This window comes from Echiichthys vipera (genome assembly GCF_963691815.1).
Source record: "Echiichthys vipera genome assembly, chromosome: 13".
In the NCBI taxonomy this organism is placed as follows: Eukaryota; Metazoa; Chordata; class Actinopteri; order Perciformes; family Trachinidae; genus Echiichthys; species Echiichthys vipera.
This window is the reverse complement of record NC_139838.1, coordinates 24841781-24862576: the sequence shown is the minus strand read 5'-3', so window position 1 is coordinate 24862576 and position 20796 is coordinate 24841781. Positions and strand designations below refer to the sequence as shown.

The 20796-nt window shown below is 40.2% G+C and overlaps 4 protein-coding genes across 4 annotated transcripts; 1 reads left to right on the top strand and 3 right to left on the bottom strand.

Annotated features, from left to right (window-relative positions):
* The first annotated feature begins 474 nt into the window (after positions 1 to 474).
* On the top strand, positions 475 to 3610 carry mycbp (MYC binding protein). Its single transcript, XM_083925345.1, has 5 exons — positions 475 to 582; positions 807 to 879; positions 1015 to 1063; positions 3154 to 3283; positions 3375 to 3610. The coding sequence occupies exons 1-5, from the start codon at positions 568 to 570 to the stop codon at positions 3417 to 3419; spliced, it is 312 nt and encodes a 103-aa protein (XP_083781471.1). The 5' UTR covers positions 475 to 567; the 3' UTR covers positions 3420 to 3610.
* Positions 3611 to 4655: 1045 nt separating this feature from the next.
* On the bottom strand, positions 4656 to 6164 carry gja9b (gap junction protein alpha 9b; the record flags this gene model as incomplete). The annotated part of the gene is made up of 1 exon (XM_083925321.1): positions 4656 to 6164. The coding sequence occupies one exon, from the start codon at positions 6162 to 6164 to the stop codon at positions 4656 to 4658; it is 1509 nt and encodes a 502-aa protein (XP_083781447.1).
* A 1406-nt stretch (positions 6165 to 7570) lies between these two features.
* On the bottom strand, positions 7571 to 16781 carry srsf10b (serine and arginine rich splicing factor 10b). Its single transcript, XM_083926160.1, is given in 7 exon segments — positions 7571 to 10451; positions 11275 to 11325; positions 11403 to 11574; positions 12526 to 12632; positions 13161 to 13254; positions 13257 to 13462; positions 16661 to 16781. Coding segments are annotated over 6 exon segments (720 nt in total). The 5' UTR covers positions 13324 to 13462; positions 16661 to 16781; the 3' UTR covers positions 7571 to 10222.
* A 1564-nt stretch (positions 16782 to 18345) lies between these two features.
* fabp10b (fatty acid binding protein 10b, liver basic) lies at positions 18346 to 20593 on the bottom strand (the record flags this gene model as incomplete). The annotated part of the gene is made up of 4 exons (XM_083926185.1): positions 18346 to 18396; positions 18491 to 18580; positions 20254 to 20426; positions 20527 to 20593. 4 exons carry the CDS (start codon positions 20591 to 20593, stop codon positions 18346 to 18348), a joined length of 381 nt encoding a protein of 126 aa, XP_083782311.1.
* Between the last annotated feature and the right edge of the window lie 203 nt (positions 20594 to 20796).

Below are 20796 nucleotides of genomic sequence, written 5' to 3'. Positions count from 1 at the left end.
TAATCTGGAAGAAATGTATTTCTGGCAGCCGTTTTAATGTGTTGTTATGGCAACGAATCCACCACGTGTGTGTGTGTGTATGTGTGTGTGTGTGTGTGTGTGTGTGTGTGTGTGAGGCAAACACAAATAACTAAATAAATATTTAAAAACTTATCTTAACTGCTGCTCAGTCGTAATTCGTCGTTCAAAAATAATTTATTTAACAAATAAAATTTAGTCGGGAATAAATGTATTTCCGGAAGCCGTTTTAATGTGTTGTTATGGCAACGAATTCACCAGTGTGTGTTTTCGACTGTAGCAAAAAAAAAAAAATTCATTTGAAAAAATGATTTAGAAACTCTTTTAACGGCTGCTTAGTCGTACTTCGTGTTTCAAAAATAAATATATAACATAATTAAAACTAGTCGAGGAGAAATGTATTTCCGGCAGCCGTTTTTTAATGTGTTGTTATGGCAACGAATCCACCTCCTGTGTTGTAGAGTAGCAAACTAACAGCGGCTGCTCACAGTTAACGCACCTGACACTAGTTTAAAGGCACCTGTAAATTATACAACCATCTTCGCACCCATGGCGCATTACAGGGTAAGTATTTTTCCATGTTGTTTCTGTAACTGTTGGTTGTTTTAACTCGGTAAATGTAGTTTGCTCGTTGACGTGTAAGTGCTAACTGGCTAGCATCATAGCAGGCATGGCAGTGAACGCACCTCAATAGAGTTAATAATAGTGTTTGCCAGTGGATAAAACCAGTCAGACTTGTGCTGTGCTGCTAACTTGTGTGGCAGTCAAATATTTATCTTGTGTTTCAGGCATCAGAGTCTAAGCGAGAACAGTTTAGAAGATATCTTGAAAAATCTGGAGTCCTTGATGCAATAACAAACGGTGTGTATGTGTATATATACAAGTAATTCAAATGCATTACTTGGCACGTGAATGAGCATGCATGGTGCACATTGTGTTGCACACACGATACACCTGCTGTGCGGCTTCATCACCATTTTGTTTCCCTTTTTGCAGTTTTAGTGACACTTTATGAGGAGACTGACAAACCTAACAATGCACTGGAGTATCCTTTTCTCACGTGTGCAGCTTTGTTTAACTTTCAGGGGTAATAAACAGGTGTTGGTGTGCCTGAAATGATGACCCCTAAAACAAAAGAGGCTGCAGTGTGATGAGAAAAATGACATAAAAACATAGCTTTTTAGTTTGGTCGCCTATGAACATGGTGGGGCTGAAATGATTAGTTGAGAGATAATTGGCAACTATTTTGATAATTGTTAAAGTATTTTTTCATGCAAAAATGCTGTTCTTAGCCTCTCAAACATGTTTATTTCCTGCTTTTCTCTGTTGTATATCACATTAAACTCAATGTCTTTGGGTTTTGTACTCACAAAACAAGACAGACATCACCTTGGACTTTGAGGAATGGTGGATTTCACGATGAATCAATTATTGTAGAGAATAATCAGATTTTTTTTAATTTAACTAGAGAATAATCAACAGAATAACTAATGGAAATAACAGGTTGTAGTCTTAGTACATGGTACATATGATGAAACTGACAGTAAAATATCCAGTGTATTAATCACCACAACCAGAATGCATGTTTCTGCTTTGAGTTCAACCTTCCCCCACAGGGACACTGTGCAGATGAGAATTGTGTTCCCTGTTGTACTTGAGCGAACATGGCAACCGGAATGGGAGACTCAACCTTTGCCGTCACAAGCCACATGCACGTTTACCTTTAAATCTAATGGGAATTCTCCTTTATGGCCTAAAAACAGGAGGATTCTGTTCATTTTCACCTACGCATTGTTCCTGGAAAAGTTTACAGTGTTCGTATGGATTTATTACACAAGTATACGTCGTCTCTGGCTGACTGGAGATAAGATTGCTCATAAGGACAATCACTGAGGGAAATATCAGCCAGTGAATACAAAACACAGCTTTCCCCCTTTGGAGGTATTTCTGGTATGTTTGAAATGTCAATACACCGGCTGAGAGGGAGATCATCAGCCACACAATTTTAAAATCTATAATTTAGGCAGCCTGTGTGAGAGAAATGCACCTTATCCTCATCATGATCAAAGGTGTCATGTGGAAACATTGATTTTTTTAAATAGGAAAAACACTGCTGGATAATTTAACTCAGCGAGGCTGCATTTGTATTTGTCAGGTGTGCTTTAGTGTTTTTCCTTTTGTGTACAAACATATACGCTGGCACTGATACCAATATATCTGCTGGTAATATCAGAAAACCGATAAATGAGTCTGGCTCTTCTTTGATGTGTTGCTGTCATTATTGACACGTGGAAAAGCACGTGGGGCAGAAGATCCGTTTAATTCGCAGGGAGCTCGTTCTTGAGCCAGAGGAGTTATTTTCTTGCAGAAATCATCATTGCTCATCGTTTCTTAACTGGTCTTCACCGAGCTTGACTCTTAAAGGGAATTTCCCAGGGTCTTTTTCAGCAAATACACTCAATCAAATAAGCCACAAGACAGTTTTTTTGTGTTTGAACTATTAACAGAGAAACCCTGGAGAGTCACTAACAGCTGGACGTGGCTAACACCGATTAGCTCGGGGCAGCACGGTGAAGGCATTCAAACGTCTTTTTTAACCACTAATGCTGCTCAAAATAAGAGCAAACCTCTGCAGCAGCAGGAGAAGAGTCCCTACACAGAAAACAAAGCACCAATGGGCTCCTTACTTTGGGATTGACTTTAATCCACTTGAAAGGACTTTACTATGAGAGAAGCTGGTACCAGGGCCAGTAGGTAAGTCTTTAAAACACTCTTTTAATAAACTCTGGGTTCACTAACTACGCTGTTGGTGCTTTGTTTTGTGTGTAGGGACTCTTCTCACGCTGCTGCAGAGGTTTGCTGTTATTTTGAGCAGAATTAGTGGTTAAAAAAGACGTTTGAATGCGTTCACCGTTCTGCCCCCAGCTAATCAGTGTTAGCTGCTTTACATTACATCAATTACTGTTATTTACTGTCCGGGATTTCTACGTTTATTGTCTTTACAGGCAAAATTTTTTTCTCTAACTAATTTGAGAGGGTATTTGCCGAAAAAGACCCTGGGATGATTTTACGGCAGAATTTCCCTTTAAGGATTTCTGCAGACGGAGCGTTCATTCACCTTAACCACCTGCACAGTTTCATAAAGCTTCACCTCGGTGCGGCCGGTCCGGAGCCAGCGGACGCCGAAGCTCTTCGCATGGAGCTGGGTGACCTACAACAGAAGTGCAACCTGCTCATGGAGGAGAACAAAGAGCTGAGAAACAGGGTGTGTTACTGGTAAAGTGTGTGTGTGTGTGTGTGTGTGTGTGTGTGTGTTGCTTCTGTGACGCTGACCTCTGCCTTCACATCATTTCCAGCTGATGCAGTACGAACCTTCACCTGAGGACGGAGCGGCAGAGTAGAAAGGAGGGGTTTTGTCTTTGCTGTCTGGGGTAAAAAGAGAAAAAGGTTAAACAGTAGCATTTTTGAAGAATATTTAAATGTTTATTACATTATAATGGATGTACAGTGAAAACAAAACCACTGTTATTTTTGTGTTCTGTCACAAGAAGCACCTTTTCCTTTTGTCATAAATAAAAATGTTTTTTCAGCACTCGGCATCAGTGACTCTCCAACCAAAGGCTTCTTCTTACACGTGCAGCCATGGAAATAATACATTTAAAAACACTAAAGTTGTTACAATGACCTTTAATCTCTTTTCAAAGACACTTTAATTGATATCAACTGCATTACCGAGTAAAAATATACAAAAGCAGTATGTCCGAGGCGCCAGAAGGGAAATTAAAGTCTGATACATTAAAGACAGATTTTTATTCTCGTCCCAGTATCAACACAAAGATATTCATCACCGTTGTGACAAAGACATCCAGAGCCGGGTATCAATATGTTTAATGTTGCAGAACTCATGTTGGATTAATTCAGACAGTATCCGGTTGCGTAACGGCACGTTGTGACCTGAAACAACGTTATAGATCGTGTGGTTCAGTTTTCCATTCGGACGGAGCTGCTGCAAACACTGAAATCATTACAACTGCGTCCAACACACATGTTGATGTTCACAAACAAAACAGTCCACTGTGGTTTGACCCCGTTAAAACCCGAGGAGTGGACGTTAGATTGCCGATATTAAGTTAAATATGATCGGACAAAGGCATGGGCGGACCATAAAAGAGTGGGCCCCTGGGCACAGACACGTAAGAGGCCCCCTACCCGCGTCATTTTGCATAAATTTTTAGTCGATTTACTTTTCTCTTTGGCCATTTTGTGTCTCTTTGTGGTAATTTTACGTTTATTTTTTATCCTTTTGCTCCTCCCTGTGGTCGTTTTGTGTTTCTTTGTCATCAGTTTGGATCATTTGTTGCCATTTTGTGTCTATGTTCTGTCATTTAGCGTGTCTTTGTAGTCATTTTGTGTTGTTTGTGGTCATTTTCTATTGTGTTTTGTAATTGTTTCACTAACATTTAGTGAGTCAGGACCCCTGAGCCTGTGCCCGTGCAGTGATGCATCCGTGCTCCCTGCTGCCAAACCCAAAATCTCCTCCTGTTCTTGTTTTAAAGAACTCTACGTGCGTGAAAGTGCAGTAAAATAGCGTTCACATAACAGAACCCAAACATGGCTTATCAAGGGTTTCAGTCTGTTTATATCTGCAGATCAGTCGGAGCTCTTCTGCTGCTGCCACTGCTCGCTGCCGACACTCTGCGGTTTGGAGAGGAGGCGACGGGGCTGTTGCTCTCCCGGCTGTGTCGAGACACTGAGCTCAGCTCCCCAGCGGAGTCCGGACTCTGCGACCTGCCCGGTCTCTTAATGTCTGATTTGGACAGAATCCTCGCTCTGGGGCCGACACAGGTGCTGCGTAGCTTCACGCTGTTGTTCCCGTGGTAGGAATCCCCGCTGTCCGAGCCGTTCCCCTCCACCAGTGTGGTGCAGTTCCACGGTGGCGTGACCTTCCGTGACTTCCTCGCGATGCCTGAGAGTGTTGTGCAGGAGGAGGTGTCTGCTACGGGGAGGGTTGGGTACTCAGAGCCGGCACACTCCATGTCCTCGTGACGGGGTGAAGACGGTTCCTCTGGCTCCTCCTGTTTGTCTGCAGGAGGAGAACGCGTCTCGCTGCTGGTGTTGTTGGAGTTGCTGTTCTGCTCTGTGGGGCTCGGCAACCCCTCCTTGCTGTCCTTGTGGCCGTCTGGCTTTGCACCAGCGTCCCCTTTTATGGGGACGAAGGCAGAGGAGGCATTGAGAAGAGGGTAGGTCGGCCCGTTGCCCTGCTTCTCCAACAGTAACGTGTACCCACATGGTGCCGTGGGAATGGTAGTTTTGCGGCCCACGGACGTGCCGATGCAAACCTGATGCACGACGGAGTTCTTTTTTGACTTGTCAACGTAATAATCGTCAAGGTCGGCCTTCAGGTGAGGGTAGTAATCCAGGAGGCCTTTCTTAATCTTCTTGTATCCCAGGTGCATGATCTCCAGAAGGCTGAGGAACAGGGAGATGCAGGCGATGCCCTGCATGAACACCATGAAAACGCTTTTCTCAGTGGGCCTGGAGACGAAGCAGTCGACCACATTTGGACACGGCTCTCTTTCGCACTTGTACAGAGGGTTCAGGCGGTGTCCGTACAGGAAGTACTGAATCACCATGAAGCTGACCTCCACCAGCGAGCGAGTCACAATGTGGACCAGGTAAGTACACAGCAGAGAGCCCCTCAGCGGAGCTTTGTTGAGCTTCCCTTGCTCCAGCTGCTTCATCTCCTTCTCAATCCTCCTCCGCATCTCCACCAGCTCCGAGTCCACCGCCTCCAGCTCCCGACGGAGAGCCACCTTCTTGCAGTGGCGCTCCTTCTCCAGAGCTCGCAGCTGGTAGATGGCGTGACCCATGTACACCAGGGAGGGCGAGGACACAAAGATCACCTGGAGCACCCAGTAGCGGATGAGGGAGATGGGGAAGGCCTGGTCGTAGCACACGTTGCGGCAGCCGGGCTGGTCGGTGTTGCACACGAAGTCTGACTGCTCGTCGTTCCACACGTCCTCCGCCGCGACGCCCAACACCAACATCCGGAATATGAACAGGATGGTCAGCCAGATCTTGCCGACCATGGTGGAGTGGATGTGCACCTCCTCCAAGATCCCTCCGAGGAAGTTCCAGTCTCCCATTGTTTACATCAGAAGTTCTGTAATGAACGAGGAAAGAAATCCAGGTTATGATCAGTAAAGACCGACGGATATTTAATGTTTTAGGCCGATAATTGTTTCCTTTAATTCAAGAACTTTTCAAGCATTTTAATGGTCATTTTCAAGCTTCTCCAGCGCCTTAAAGCCGTGGAAAATTACACCTTTTAGATGTTATTGTGCATTAAACAACGAAAAGCATGTTTCTCTATAAGGGTGACAACTAAAACTTCATGTTTCAAGATGTTTTCTAGTTACATCATAAACATTTAAGAAGTTTCAAGAACTTTATTCAATATCCAAGCATAAGAACCAAGTTAAATCGATATTTGGGAGTTTTAAGGATAAAAAATAAATCTTTAAATCAGCTGATTTTCTTTAGTAAACATGACATCAGCCCTTCATTAGTTTGCTGCGTGTAAATAAACCCAACACTAGTAATATTAATTATTTTTTAAAGAACTAATAATAGTACAATATATATTAAACACACATTAAAACGCTTAAGTACTAATCTGACTATTAAATATCATTTGAATGTGTTCTTACCCCCAGTGGTTAACTATCAGACAACATTCAGCACCATCTTAATACAATAGCATGAGATATTTTGGTAAAATTGGTAATCATCAGACATTACGATCATGTGAAATCAAATATATATATAATCCATATTATTCATAATAATGCACGACATAAAGGTGGTACAGTCAGCTCACTGTGATCATAATAAAACACCTGACATACAGAAAAAGGTGAAATATTGATTGACTCACCTTCCATCTTGGGTGTGAAATGTTCATCTTTCCTCTCCTGAGTTCAAACTTCCACTGTTGGTCAAAACGGGACAGAGTCAAACTGCTCCCTGCTCTCGTCGTTCACCACTTTATAGACCGTGACAGAGGAACACAATCGATGCTGCGGTGACGCTCTGTGGCCATTTAACCCGCAGCAGAATGACGACTGCAGGTTCCTGCGAGTCACTGGAGGTGAAAGTGTCGCAGAACACGTCAAGTTTGCTTCTGTTTGACCCTGAACGACCCTAAAGGAAGACGCCGCGCTGGGGCCTTTAAGAAGAAGAGCTTTATACGTTTTTTGCATGTTTGTAGATCTTTAAAGGGCTGCTACTAAAAATCTACTTAATATATTTTACATTTTGATTCTGCAGAGAGGAAGAGGAAGAGCAGCAGCACTGTTGCATGACTCAAACACAAAAACACCACTAATATTATTATATATTTATTTCATCTTTAAAACTTTAAAGACTACGCTGTGGGTTTTGGAGGAGAATAAATATGATTATTTTGATTACTGAAATGTTTTTAAAGCACGATAATGAGATAACTTGAATCTAAATTTCCTAAAAGTAAAAACAAAATGTGCAAAGTTAATTTCTTTTTGGAGAAAATTATCGTTTAATAACAAGATAAAGTGCAACAACACAAGAAGTTCAGACTGGGACTCTGTACAGACATAGATCAGGGTTCCTTTGCTTTTTCAAAGGTCAAATTAAACTTTTAAAGGTTAATTTAAAGGTTTTCAGAACCTTACAGCCGTGGTAAATTACACATTTCTACAAATACAAACATATTGAAAATGATCATTTCATTAAAAAAGAAAATCACGTTAAAAAAAGAAGTTATTTCGCTTTGAACAACTAAAAGTGTGTTTTGTAAATCCAGAAGAATGAAAAATTACATTTCTCTTCTATTGTTATTTGTTGTGAAAGAAAAACAGATATTATGTTAAGCACTTTATCCAAAACTCACTTTTCAGACCTTGAAAACAACATTCAAGCATTTTCAAGGTCCTGTACGAACCCTGATACGTTCTGTCATATGTTCATTTACACACATTTAAGCATCTAAATGCACCAGTACCTTCAACCCTAATTACTTATACTAGAGTTAGTTATACTAATAATTATTGAAGGGTTCACACCAATCTTGCTTTGTTTTTCCCCCTTGTTCTTTTACTATTTTTATTAAAAACCCTTTTTTAAAGTAATCCTGTGCTGTTAATGTTGCTCGTCTTACCATTTCAAGGTCCTGTACGAACCCTGATACGTTCTGTCATATGTTCATTTACACACATTTAAGCATCTAAATGTACCAGTACCTTCAACCCTAATTACTTATACTAGAGTTAGTTATACTAATAATTAATGAAGGGTTCTCACCAATCTTGCTTTGTTTTTCCCCCTTGTTCTTTTATTATTATTTTTTAATAACAACCCTTTTTTAAAGTAATCCTGTGCTGTTAATGTTGCTCTTCTTACCTTTTGTTCTGCTTTGGGTAAATTATCTTCCTTTATTATTAAAATAAAACCTCTTTAAGGGTCAAGTGCTGCATCAGCTGGATTAACACGTTAAAAACTACAAATATTTGCACTTTTTTCTTCTAGGCCTCAGAGGTTATATAAAGTAAATGCAGTGTTAATTCTGTATTATCTTGGCTCAGTGTGATCTGTTTGTAACCAGCTGTTCTTGATAGAGCAGCGGCCGCTGTGCTCGTTTAATCAATGTTATGTTTTCAATACAGGGATCAATGGGGCACGTCCGATTTCATACATGGTTGCGTCTTCACTGTGCATCTAATTTAAGTTGTTCCTCCCAGCTACTGATCCATTAAAAGGAAATCGATGACCATGGCTGGACTGTTTTCCACGCAGATGACTGCAGACTGTGGCATAACTCTTATCAAACATCAGGCTGATTAATTATCCTCATGTTTCCTCCATTTTGTCTCACTAAATCTCCCAAATACAGTTTCTCCATCACATAAATACCTAAATTAACACACTTTGAGAGATAAACTGAGGTCACACTGTTTCCTTATGCAGAACGTGATCCATTTATTACTGAAAATAACAGTTTCTTCCTACTAAAAGTCGTGGATTAGATGAATAAAACATGCAGTGACCAGATTCGTTACAAAATAACATCAACGCGGTTGTTTTCAACACAAACGAGAAACTTGTGTTCCTGCTCTCGGAAAGCAAAGGTTTGGAGAAATCTTTCAAAAGTAAAATACCTGGAAAAAGGAAATTAAAAAGTCTAATCCAGGGGTGTCAAAGGGATCCAGTAAAGGGTCGTGTGGCCGCAGGTTTTCATTCCAACCAATCAAAAACACACCTGACTCGACTTACTCCATCACCTGAACCGTCTTCACACAGTTGATTTGTTTGACCAGGTGTGTTTTTGATCGGCCCTTTACTGGATCAGTTTGACACCCTTGGTCTAATCTGACAGAAAGCACCACGAAATTAAAACGCATTAAAAGTACATTTTTAACAGTTTGTGGTTAAAGTCACTGGTCGACAACAGCTTAACACTTAAGGACCAAAGCGGCATTTCTGTGTATTTTAGCCCCAAAATGTAGATTAAACAATGCTTGAGTTTGTTTTTCTTTGTTTCTTTGGAAAACTTTAACCTGCAGTGACTAAAATCTGAAAGTCTGCAGACACTGTGACGTCCAAGCAAATCTTATCTTAAAGCGTCACACTTTTAAATTCAGTCTGCTACTTTGGCAAAATACGTAGATGATTATCTCCGTACGGGTTACTGTGAGTTTTGGAAATAAATTCTAACTAACTGAGTAAAATAAATGAACATTTGTGCTGAAAGAAAGTAAAGAAAACAAAGAAAAATCAGCAGTAGTGTAAAAAAAGGATGCAGTTTGTTGTAAATGTGATAAAATACAGAGAAACGCAGGTTTGGTTTGTCGACAGAATGGACTCATCTTAAAATACTGGATGTTGCATAGGGTTTAGAAAACAAAATCATCAGCAACCGTTTATATAAAAAAGACAATTACTCCACTGAACAGAAGCCGCTGACTGTTTAAAGTCTAAATCGGGAACGCTCACCAACACGAGTTTATAAAACCAAGCAAAAGGACCAGCGTCGTTCTTAAAACGGAGCCGCAAAAACAAGCTTTCTACAAATGGTTCTGTGGACGTTACATTCGTGTCAAATGACAAATGAACCGACTCTGGTGCATCTGACAAAACGACGGGCAGAAGCGGGAGCAGGTGCTTTTCTTTAGCGCCCCCCCGACTTGCGTCCGGCCCAGGATCGAGACCGAGAACGCGAACGAGAGCGTGATCTCGATGCAGAGCGGGACCTGGAGCGGGATGGCGAGTGTGTCCGTCGCACTTCTTCCTCGGTGTAGTGGGAGGTGGATGCTGGGTTGGCGGTTTCACTCGGAGATGCGGATTTGGAGCGTGATCGAGATCTCTCTCTGCACTCTCTCCGGGGCCTCGGCCTGTATCTGAACACACACGAGACCATTTAGACACTGAACACACTGAGGTTTTTCAGTCCGCACCACACTACACACACACTCACACTACAGCACCGTTCTAAAACGCTGTTTCAAAATAAACAAATTTACGCCCACACAAGCGCTTTAGCTCTGTATCAGAAATAATCTGCGTCCGTCTTAACTTGTGAAAACACATGATGTCACTATTCTATTCTGCCTGTCCAGACTAAAACTCAACCCCTGAGTTTTCAAACTAAAAAAGGGGTTCAGAAGCGTTTCCAGGTGCTCAACCCTGCTCCTGGAGAACTACTGCCCTGCATGTTTTAGGTTTCTCTGCTCTAACACACCTGACTCTAACAATGTGCTCGTTAATCATTAGAGTCAGGTGTGCTGGAGCAGAGAAACCTAGAACATGCAGGGCAGTAGCTCTCCAAGAGCAGGGTTGCGTCCCTGCTTTAGGGGCTCGGAAATGCCAGAGTAGTGCGGACGTGAGGCATAAACGTAGCAAAGATACATTTTTAAATAAAAACACAGTTGAGCGGATGTAGTCCAAGTCTGCCCGAGAAATTCTGTAAGTGTATTTGTACAGTAACACAGACGGTACCATGACTGTAAGAGAGTAAGAGAGCAAACCACACCCTCTAAACCACAGGTGTCAAACTGCTCCAGTAAAGGGCCGCTGAAGAACACACTTGACCCGACTCCATCACCTGAACTGCCTTCACACGGGGGATTTGTTGGACCAGGTGAGTTCTTGCATGAATGAAAACCTGCAGCCACAGCTGAACCTTCACTGGATCAGTTCGACACCCCTGCGTAGAAGTCATACCTTTCATCCTCGCGGCTCCTGCTTCTTCCTCCGTACACCCGTCCACGTGACCTGAAGATAAACACGAAAAGGTTATTTTCCCCTTCAAATGAGTATTTAAGTACAAGTCTGCCGAGAGAAAAACTCACTCTCGGGGACTCTCAGACCGTCTGCGATGGCGATCATAAGAAGGGCTGCGTGATCTGTATCTGTCGTAGCTGCGGCTGCGCGAACGTCTGCGCCGGCCGTCTCGATCGTCGTCGTCGTATCTGGAGGATCTGCCTGGAGAGGACCTTTCCTTTGACTTCATCTGGTTTGGTGCTGATGTAAAAAAAGATGAAAGACGGTTAGAGCCCAGAGTAAAACACAACACTTCCAACATTTATTTTATTTTCCTGTTTCTTTTATTTTGGGAAAAACAAACTTTGGAATAAAAAGTGCTTCCTGCCCCACGAGCCCTACAGAGTACACACAGGGTGCGCCTCTAGACCAGGCTACGGTTAAGTCCGCAGTCATAAATACACACAGCATCAAGTACAGTTTGACTTGAAAGACCTTTTGATTCGTCACATCAGGACGAGCACAGAGGGAATTAATATCATTTGCTCCCAAGACGGATCACAGAACTCTGTTTAATCTAAAGGACACTGACAATTACATTATTGTCGACAGCAATAACACAAATTCAACAGTCGCTACGTTTACATGCACAGCAGTAACCCGTAAAAATGGCCTCCGGTGCAGGAGGCCACGCTCCTCCAACATCCAGCTGCTCTGAATAAAGCTTTATTTTCAGGTTCACATTCAACAAAATCACAAGCGAGGGGAAAATGGCCGACTTTTGGACAGAATTACGACACAAACGGGTTTTCTTGGTAGTGATGTTACTCGCTGTGGCGTAGTCTTCACTCGATTTAAAGGAAACGCTCTATTATTGTTTTTTTTTCACGTTTTTCGGCGCCGGTGCTTCCTGGTTTATTCTATTTCTGTGTCAAAAGGGGGAGTTTTAATCCACGGAGCGCGTGCAGATGTGAAACCTGATTAAAACTCTGGTTAAGCTGTTTACATGCATGAATAATCAGGAACTGAAGGAGTTCTCTGGGTCTGTTAACCGGGTTTGAGAACCCCGATTTTACCCGGGGTACGGTGAATAAATTATGTTTGAGAAACAAGAGTCTTCCCTTAACCCGAGTATTATCCGTTTTTTTTTAACTGCATGTAAACGCACTGAGTGTCCGGTTGCAAAAGTAAATAAAAAAGTGAAGCACTTACTCTTTCTGTCACCCTGGGCAAACTGGATCTCAATCTGGCGGCCGCAGACCCACTTCCTGTCCAGACTGTGCAGAGCATCTTCGGCATCACGGACATCCTCAAACATACTGGGTGGTTAAGGGTTTTTGTTTGCTTTCTTTTTTTTTGTTAAGACCACACTAATTAAAACAAATGTTTGCGTTTTTGGGCTGAAGTGAAGGAAAAAATATTTCCCTCACATTAAAATAAATTAAATCAACCCCATGTTTTAACCCCCCCTCACATCATCAAGAGATTTTACACTTAATTTATCTGTTGCAAACATTTTCTTTAATTTGTGCGGTTTAACTTATAAAACAATAAATTACACATTAAAAGATATGATGTAGCAAGTGAAAAAAGCAAACAAATGCAACCTAAGTAGATTTTTTGTAGCGATAAAAGACGAAGCAAGTTTCTTCAAACACATTAAAATAATTGTCTGAGGGACCAAGACTAAAAATATATATAAACAAATGAAATTTACATTAAATCATTGGTTAAATTGCTTTGGTTAAAATAAAATAAAAATGCCATTGATATCACAGGGAAAAGCTGATTTGGTTGCCATGTCAAATTTGTGGATTTGTCTTGTGAGGATACAAAATAACACGGACTCGTTACCTTTGCCCATGAGCTTCATCTTGATCTTTACACTCTTTACTCGACTCCCACAGGGACTCGGGTTTCCTGCTCGCCTTTTCCTCTTAAACCTCTTTTCTTTTCCCAATTCTTTGCCGCCATATCCGAGCCTTGTCTCCGTTCCCTTTTCCTCTTCATGCTTTACTTTCTTTCTTTTCAACCTTTTCCCTCCCTCTGATCCTGAAGGTCTGTGTGACTTGTCTTTACGGCTACTCTACACGGGTCTTTGTTACTCTTTGTGGCCGGTTCCACAACTGGATTCTGGCATTTACATTTTCTGAAGCAATAACAGAGAAATATACGTGTTAGATATTCAATCAAATTAAGTGCAAGGGGAAAAAAAAGTGTCACAAAAGCATCTCTTCTCTGCTGAAAAGGAAATTAAAATGTTTAGTTAGCGGGAGCACACACAGTAAAGAGTCCTTGGGAAAGGATATTGAATGTATGCAAATCCTCTTGGTCGACGTGTATAGAAGTCAAGTGGGATGTAGACATCTACTATCGGCCCATAGCGGCCAAACTCACGCCGCAAATCCTCAGGCCTGAACACCGTAAATACAAGTATGACTCAACTGACCATCACGGGAAACTCTACCTACATCATCAACCAGTAACAGCAGCTGATGACACGGCTGAAAAAGGGACAGTTCACCCCAAAACACAGTGAGAATCATTTAACTCTTACCCGGCGATCTGAGCCACCTGTCCACCAGGTCTGGGCGATCTGATATTGTGAAAACGATCTGAAAAATGTCTATTGTATATTTTTTCTATGTTGTTTCTACTGCGACGTTGGAAAAACAGCAGCCGAACCGTGTCACAGCGATGTTTACCTCATTTAGACGCCGTTTTATGTTCTGGTTCTTGCTTCTTATGTTAATTTTGCACTAAAATCCTTAATAAAATTAGAAAATCAGTACGTTTCATTTGTCAGGTATTTAATTCACATTGGAGTATAACAAATAGGCTTTAACATGTGGTTATATAGAAAATTAGTGATAGACCGATACATCAGCCGGCCGACATTATCTGCAGATATTTGCGTTTTTTACGTGTATCGGCTGATGCGGGCTGCTGCATTCAACGATAGTTTTTCCCTGGCTTTATTTACGGACATGCGTCTTTTTTAAGTCCAATAAATGTTTCTTTTTTAAAAATTGAGAAGCGTAAAAGTTGTTTTTATCATTGTGTAAGTTTTACGATGTGAATTGAGGGAGCAAAAGTCGTATCAGCTCAAGAAAACCACCAGTCCGCATCGGTCGTCGGCTAAAGCTGAAAAGATCTGTATCGGTCGGTAAAAAAATCCATATCGCTCAATCCCTAGAAAACATGATTTATCACGATATATATTGTTACTAAGTTATGAAATTACATATATTGGGATAGCAGATTTTTACCATGTCGCCCAGCCTGTTCCCGCTGTTTTTATTTAGAAGTTTTTGTTGTTTTTGCAACAATTCTGTTGTGTTTTGAGGCAAACTGGCCCATGAAGATGCCTACACTGTTTTGTTCAACATGCAATTTGATGTAAAACCCAATAACAAACTTGTCACTCGACATCAGCAGATACAGCATTGTTGCTCCAGTCGGGTTAGATTTGTAAAACATGTTCAAGTTCAAGTTTTCAGCAAATAAAAACAAATAACGTCTGAGTGCACTGGTCCCACACATTGTATTAAATCAACACTGAGCAGTAATTGTCGTCAACACACGTTGTTTTTTTTAGAAAAAATATTTTTGTTTGGGATTTGAACCAGAGGCAAAAGTTCCCAAATTTGAGAAAAGAGCACTGGATAAGAAAAAAACAAATAGATAGTTTTTCAAACCAAATGAGCAAGTATAAAAGTTTTACGGTGTATAAAAGTCTACCTTAAAGTGAAAACGATGTACAAAAATGTCTATTGTATATATTTTTCTATATTGTTTCTACTTCACCGTTGAAAAAAACATCAGCCAAACCGAGTCACGGCGATGTTTACCTCATTTAGACAAAAAACAGGAACAAAAACAACATAAATGGCACTATTCCTCCCAACAACCCGCGTCACACTAGTTGTTTTTTAAATCATAAATCCAAGTATGTCACAATTTTACAGCCGGATTATTATTGTACTAATATTATCATTTTTATTGTTATGATATTGCTTATTAATGCTTTTGTTATCATTATTATCCCTTTTTGGTTTCCATTTAATGCATTTAATGTTATGTTATTTTTTTTTATTGTCATGTTTTTTTAGATTACATTTTTTTACCTTATTTTTCCACTTATTTATTTGTTTTTTCATTGTGTATTGTTTATTAATAACGACCAGAAACTCAATAAATAAAGTTTAAAAAAAAAAAGTTAGTTGGCAAATTTAAATGAATAACGGTTAATAACGGTTACTAACGGTTACTAACGGTTAACTGAAACAACAGTGTCGCTATCCAACCTATGTTAACGTTAGCTGGGCTGGTTAAGAGGTGAAGTCCAACCAAATATAATAATACATTTTAAGTCTTTTACCTGAAAATCACTAAAACATTAAACTGAGCTTCTGAAACATTGTTTATGTTTTAGCTAACGTTGCTAGTGTTAGCTCATTTATAGGGAATGTGTCACCAGTCGGACGCCGTTCGCTGGTATTGTCCCTACCCGGACGGATCTACTCTTACGCAGTTTCCGGTCTTTTCGTGTTGTTTTTACTGGGTGATGCCACCCAAGTGCAAGTACAATTAATTAAACACACTTTTAAGAATCTACAAGTGAAGTTTCATACTTGTACATGAACATTTACTCGCCAGATTAGAAAAATATAGTGACGCTGATGAGAGAAAGCTGTAAGGACGTTTGGGCGACGCTGCAGGTGGTGGTTTACATTAAAATTGACATTAAAAAGACTTTACAGTATATTCTGGAGTTTTTAAAGCGTCTCTTTTTAGTGTGAAGGGCTGAAGTGTGGCCCTGGATGTTTTGACAGCATTGATAAGAATGTGGACGACCAGTGTTTACGGAGAGGGGATCACGGTGTCCGAATAGGGGCTAATTCACCAGTGTTAGCGTCCTTTTGACAACTCTTGTAAACAAATGTAAATAAGACCATTGACACGATATATGGTTACAAAGACAAGATGTTAAACTAAAGTCTAACACCATTAAATTAACTCTTAACATTACATCATCATTTATAGTCGCAGGTTAAACAGAAACTTTGATAGAATTTAGCCAAAAACTGTCCGACTGGTGACACAGATCCGCTATACACAAACAAACGTTACCAAACATAATAAATGTGAACAATGACTGCTGCTGCTCCAGGTTGTGTTTTAATTGTAACTCTGTGAGATGCAGCGAACACATATGTCAAACACTGAAGCTAGTGTAATGTAACCTGAGGATGCTAACCTTAGCTGCTAAGCTAACCAACCGAACGTCAACGTTAGCGGCCGTTAGTGTCCGTTAAAGTTCCTGTTTACGTCAGTGTGGACTCACCTGGACTCATCCGAGATGTTTCTGACGAACAAAGACGAGTTTGGGGGCCTCATGTGTTTGGTCATAAAGTTACACTCACAACAAGAAACGGAAGAGCTGCAGAACAGAGTATCTGCGGCGCATGCGCACTCACAGGGCGCCGTCTGGCTCTTCCTCTGAGAAACAGTGGTGCGCTAAGTGCCCACAGCGCCCACAGCGCCCCCTGCCGGCGGAGCGCAACACCGCAGCTGTGGACGAACTGGGAACTGAACACAAGAAGTAAATCTGTCACTTTAAAGATATTTAATTTCTACCACTGGATATTTATGCATTTAAAAATATGTATCTGACGGTTTTGACTCTGAATTTAACTCTTTATTTTTTTTTTACTATGAATTCATAACATTGCATTTTATACATTATATTTGGCTTCTGAATTTGGCATATTGACATTTTTTATCTTTGATTTTTCTAACACTGAATTTGTTAAACCTTGAATTTATGAACACTGAAATTCAGATACATACACACATAATGCTTTCGTGTTTTTGAGTCTGTAGTTTTCTGTGTGTTTGGCTTTTTTGACCACTGATTCTGGATTACGGACATTGTACTGATCGCTGAGATACACGGTAAAGATCCTCACCTGGGGATATATATATATTTGATATGAACATATAGTAATACAAGTACAAATACGAGTAATACATTTAATCATAGAAAAGTATATATTTGATAGGTTGAAATAATAATAATATATATACATATATAAGTAATAATAAATGAAAATGTTAATAATTATGAATAAGGAAGCTTAACTAAAATGAGTGACAGTGAACGGAGATTAAGTGCAAACTTCTTCTCACTCCTTTTTCGAACATGCTTTTCTTCTCAGCAAATGTTTGTCATTCATGGATCTAATTATGCTTTGTATTTTGTGTCTTTGCTAATAATACATTGCATTCATGTTAATGTGTATTTTCAGACACGACTTCACTCCAGTCAAAGTGCTCATGTAGCACACTGTGAAAATACTCCACTACAAGTTAACTCATGCATTTGAAGCCTCTTTGAAGTTATAATACATTTAATCTATCTAATACATTTAAATTATCCCTATAAATATAATTTCGTATCAGGTTTCTGGTAATTTTGTAAATAACCCATGTTTCATGAAATAACCACATGGTAAAGCCTGTTTTTGTTTGAGCTCTCCTCGATTAAAGAGTTTTAAACACTTTTAAAACATCGATCGAGTAGATTTATTCAGCAGATCTGTAGAACTGAGTTTTTCCCCAAATAATTATATAAAAGCGTCACTTTAAATCTTGTGTTTAACAGAAATGTGCACATAAATAATCTCAGCATTAAAGAAAATGACTAATTGAGTAAATGACAAACACAAAAACAACAGATTAGTCGACTAATTGACTCAGAGGAGACGCTCTAATTGGTGTAAACTCCCATGTGAATTAATTACGTGACAAATAAAAGGTATTTTCTTATTTGCACACAAACAGTTTGATGCAAAAACAAAACTGCAGTCAGAGGATCAGAGGAGTGAATCTGTGCAAGTACTTTTGTGTCTTGATATAAAATGTCACCACCTTTGAAAACAAACACGTCGGTTTATTTAATCATTCAGGTTTATTTATAACAGTAATAAGGTTTTAAGTTTAAAGGTGTTGAAGATTCACAGCTGAGGATCAGACGCGTTTGCTTCTGCTGATGAACGTTTCGGAGCCGGCGGTGTAAGTCTGCAAAAGTGAGGAGGCAGAGACAGAAACAGTGAAAACAGTGAAAACAGTGAGTAGTTTTTTGTCTTTACAGCCGTTTCTAAACGCTGCTGACCTCCACCATGTCGTCCCCTTGCATCTCCCGGACGGAGGTGAACTTGTCGTTCTCACAGACCAGCTTCCCGTCCTCCTCTCTGACGGTGCCCTGCTCCAGACAAACACATCGCACCGTCAGATACATTTAAATTAATGCACGAATGGAAAATGGAAGTTAATCGACTCGTATAACTTGTGCTGCCCCCTCTTCGTCATTTAGTCGACTAATCGCTCGTTTTTGTCCACTAAGGATTTTTTAGTCAGTTTCATGCTGAGTCTCTATCCTCTGTCCTCAAACACTCGCGCTCAAATTCAAACACCATCACTAACGCCTGAGATAAAACACCCGATAAACAGTACTTGTCATCAAAATATAGCAAAACATGACCCATTTGAGCAGTGTTTTATTTTAAACTGTGTCATGTGTCTGACAAAAATAGCAAAGAAAGTCTGGTGTTGAAAAGCATCAAGAGGGGAACATATGAAAATGCTCCAAAATTACTGGAAAATTAGGAATTTGGGGACAAAAAATCCATAAAAACCCAAAATAATATAGGTGTAAACTTGTTTTTTGGTCACACTTGTTCCTGGTGAAGGTTCAGTGTCCTTGGCAAACAAATAAATAAACAAATAACTCTTTCCCTCGGTAAGAATCCACCAAAACTTTACCTGAAATACTCTACGGGGGAATTGTTGGGTCCATGTAAATCATACATAAGTCATAGAGTGTGGTCTTTACCTACTCTGTAAAGTGTCCTGAGATAACTTTTGTTATGATTTGGCACTATAAATAAAATTGAAATGAAATTCCTAAGAGGATGAATTAAAAAGTTATCCGAATATTTTTCAATTTAAAAGATTGTATTTAACAAAACATATTGAATCATGTAAACTTGAGGAGTAGCTGGATGTACTTGTTTTATAAACTGTTCTTTAGGTTTAGTCTTTAATTTGGTGATGAAATGCTGAAATCAGGGGAGGTCATCACGTTTGTATTATGTTGAAAAGCTGCAGACAAATATAAGAGTTGTATTCTTCTTATCTGCTCCTTTACATTCATGTAAATGTTTAAATGTATTGTGATTGTGAATTGAATTCATCAGTGTGTGTACGATGTAATGCAAAAGCATTTTCATGAAAGGAACAAATAAATACAAATACAAATACCTTCCAACACTATTGCTGGGTGAAAATCACCCAAACATGTGCCTGTAGGAAAAGGTGTGTTTAGTAAAACACCTTCCGAGACGTCAAAGTCAAAGCTGAAGCTGCACAGAGACGAGACCCGTGACACTCAGAGAAACGCAGCAGAATGAGAACCACACACATTTATGTGCTCAGGTTAAAAAAACACAGTTTGTTCTTGGGTTAAAAAAATGCTTTTGCAGGATTCTTCGTGGAGAAACTCTTTGCAGATGTGTCGATTAAATAAACAAATGTTCATTTCTTTAATTGGAGACAGCCTGAACAAAAATACTAGAAGTTTCAGACACAAATCTCTCACATTTACACACTGTAAGATGCAAGTGGCTCTAGATTTACTTCACAAAAACAACTGAAATTTGAACATGCACTTAAATTTTGCACGAGCGTCACTTGCATCCATCCACCCTGCGTCCGAACACTTAAAGGAAACTGGATTTGCTTCGTGCTTCTTCATGGATCAGATTATTCTAACTTCATACAAAGATTCCTGAGTGAAGACACTTTTCAGGGTGAAGCTTTCTAAGAACCATCGCACGCTTCTCTTAATATGCACAAAGAAGTTGAGGCTTGAATCACCTTGAGCTTCCTGCCGTCCACGGTGACGATCTCGCACTCCTTCCCCAGGGTGAACGTGTACTCTTTGGTGCAGATGGGAGTCTTGATGGTGTAGGTGAAGTCTTTGCCGTTCTGCTCGATCACCAACACCGGTTTGACTTCCTTCCGCATTTTGGCAACGGCGTCAGGTGCACCTTGAATGCACATACATAAGTAAATTAATGCACATTTTAAATAAAACGATCAAATGATGCATGCATAAGTAAATAAATCATCTGGATATGATGCTCTTACCGACTGCTTTTAAAAACCCATCCAGGTTCTCCTCAGAATAAACTTTCCAGGTGCCGCTGAAGTCCATGTCTGCTCGTGTTGCTCGCTCGAGGGTGTGTGTTGTCCTTGTTGTCATTATCCCATCACACACTCGGCTGGTTGGCAGGTCGGGGACTTCAAACTCCCTGTTATTTGGACTGAAATTTCCATTAAGAACCAGGAAGTGCTGAGCAACAGATGTCGAATGATGTGTAGATGAAATATTGCAGCAGATACCAGGAAGAAACAAAA

Bases quoted from the DNA above. Each gene is read 5' to 3' on its own strand.
- mycbp (XM_083925345.1), top strand. The intron at 880-1,014 runs GTGTGTATGTGT...CCCTTTTTGCAG, and splicing joins CCTTGATGCAATAACAAACG to TTTTAGTGACACTTTATGAG. The intron at 3,284-3,374 runs GTGTGTTACTGG...CATCATTTCCAG, and splicing joins ACAAAGAGCTGAGAAACAGG to CTGATGCAGTACGAACCTTC.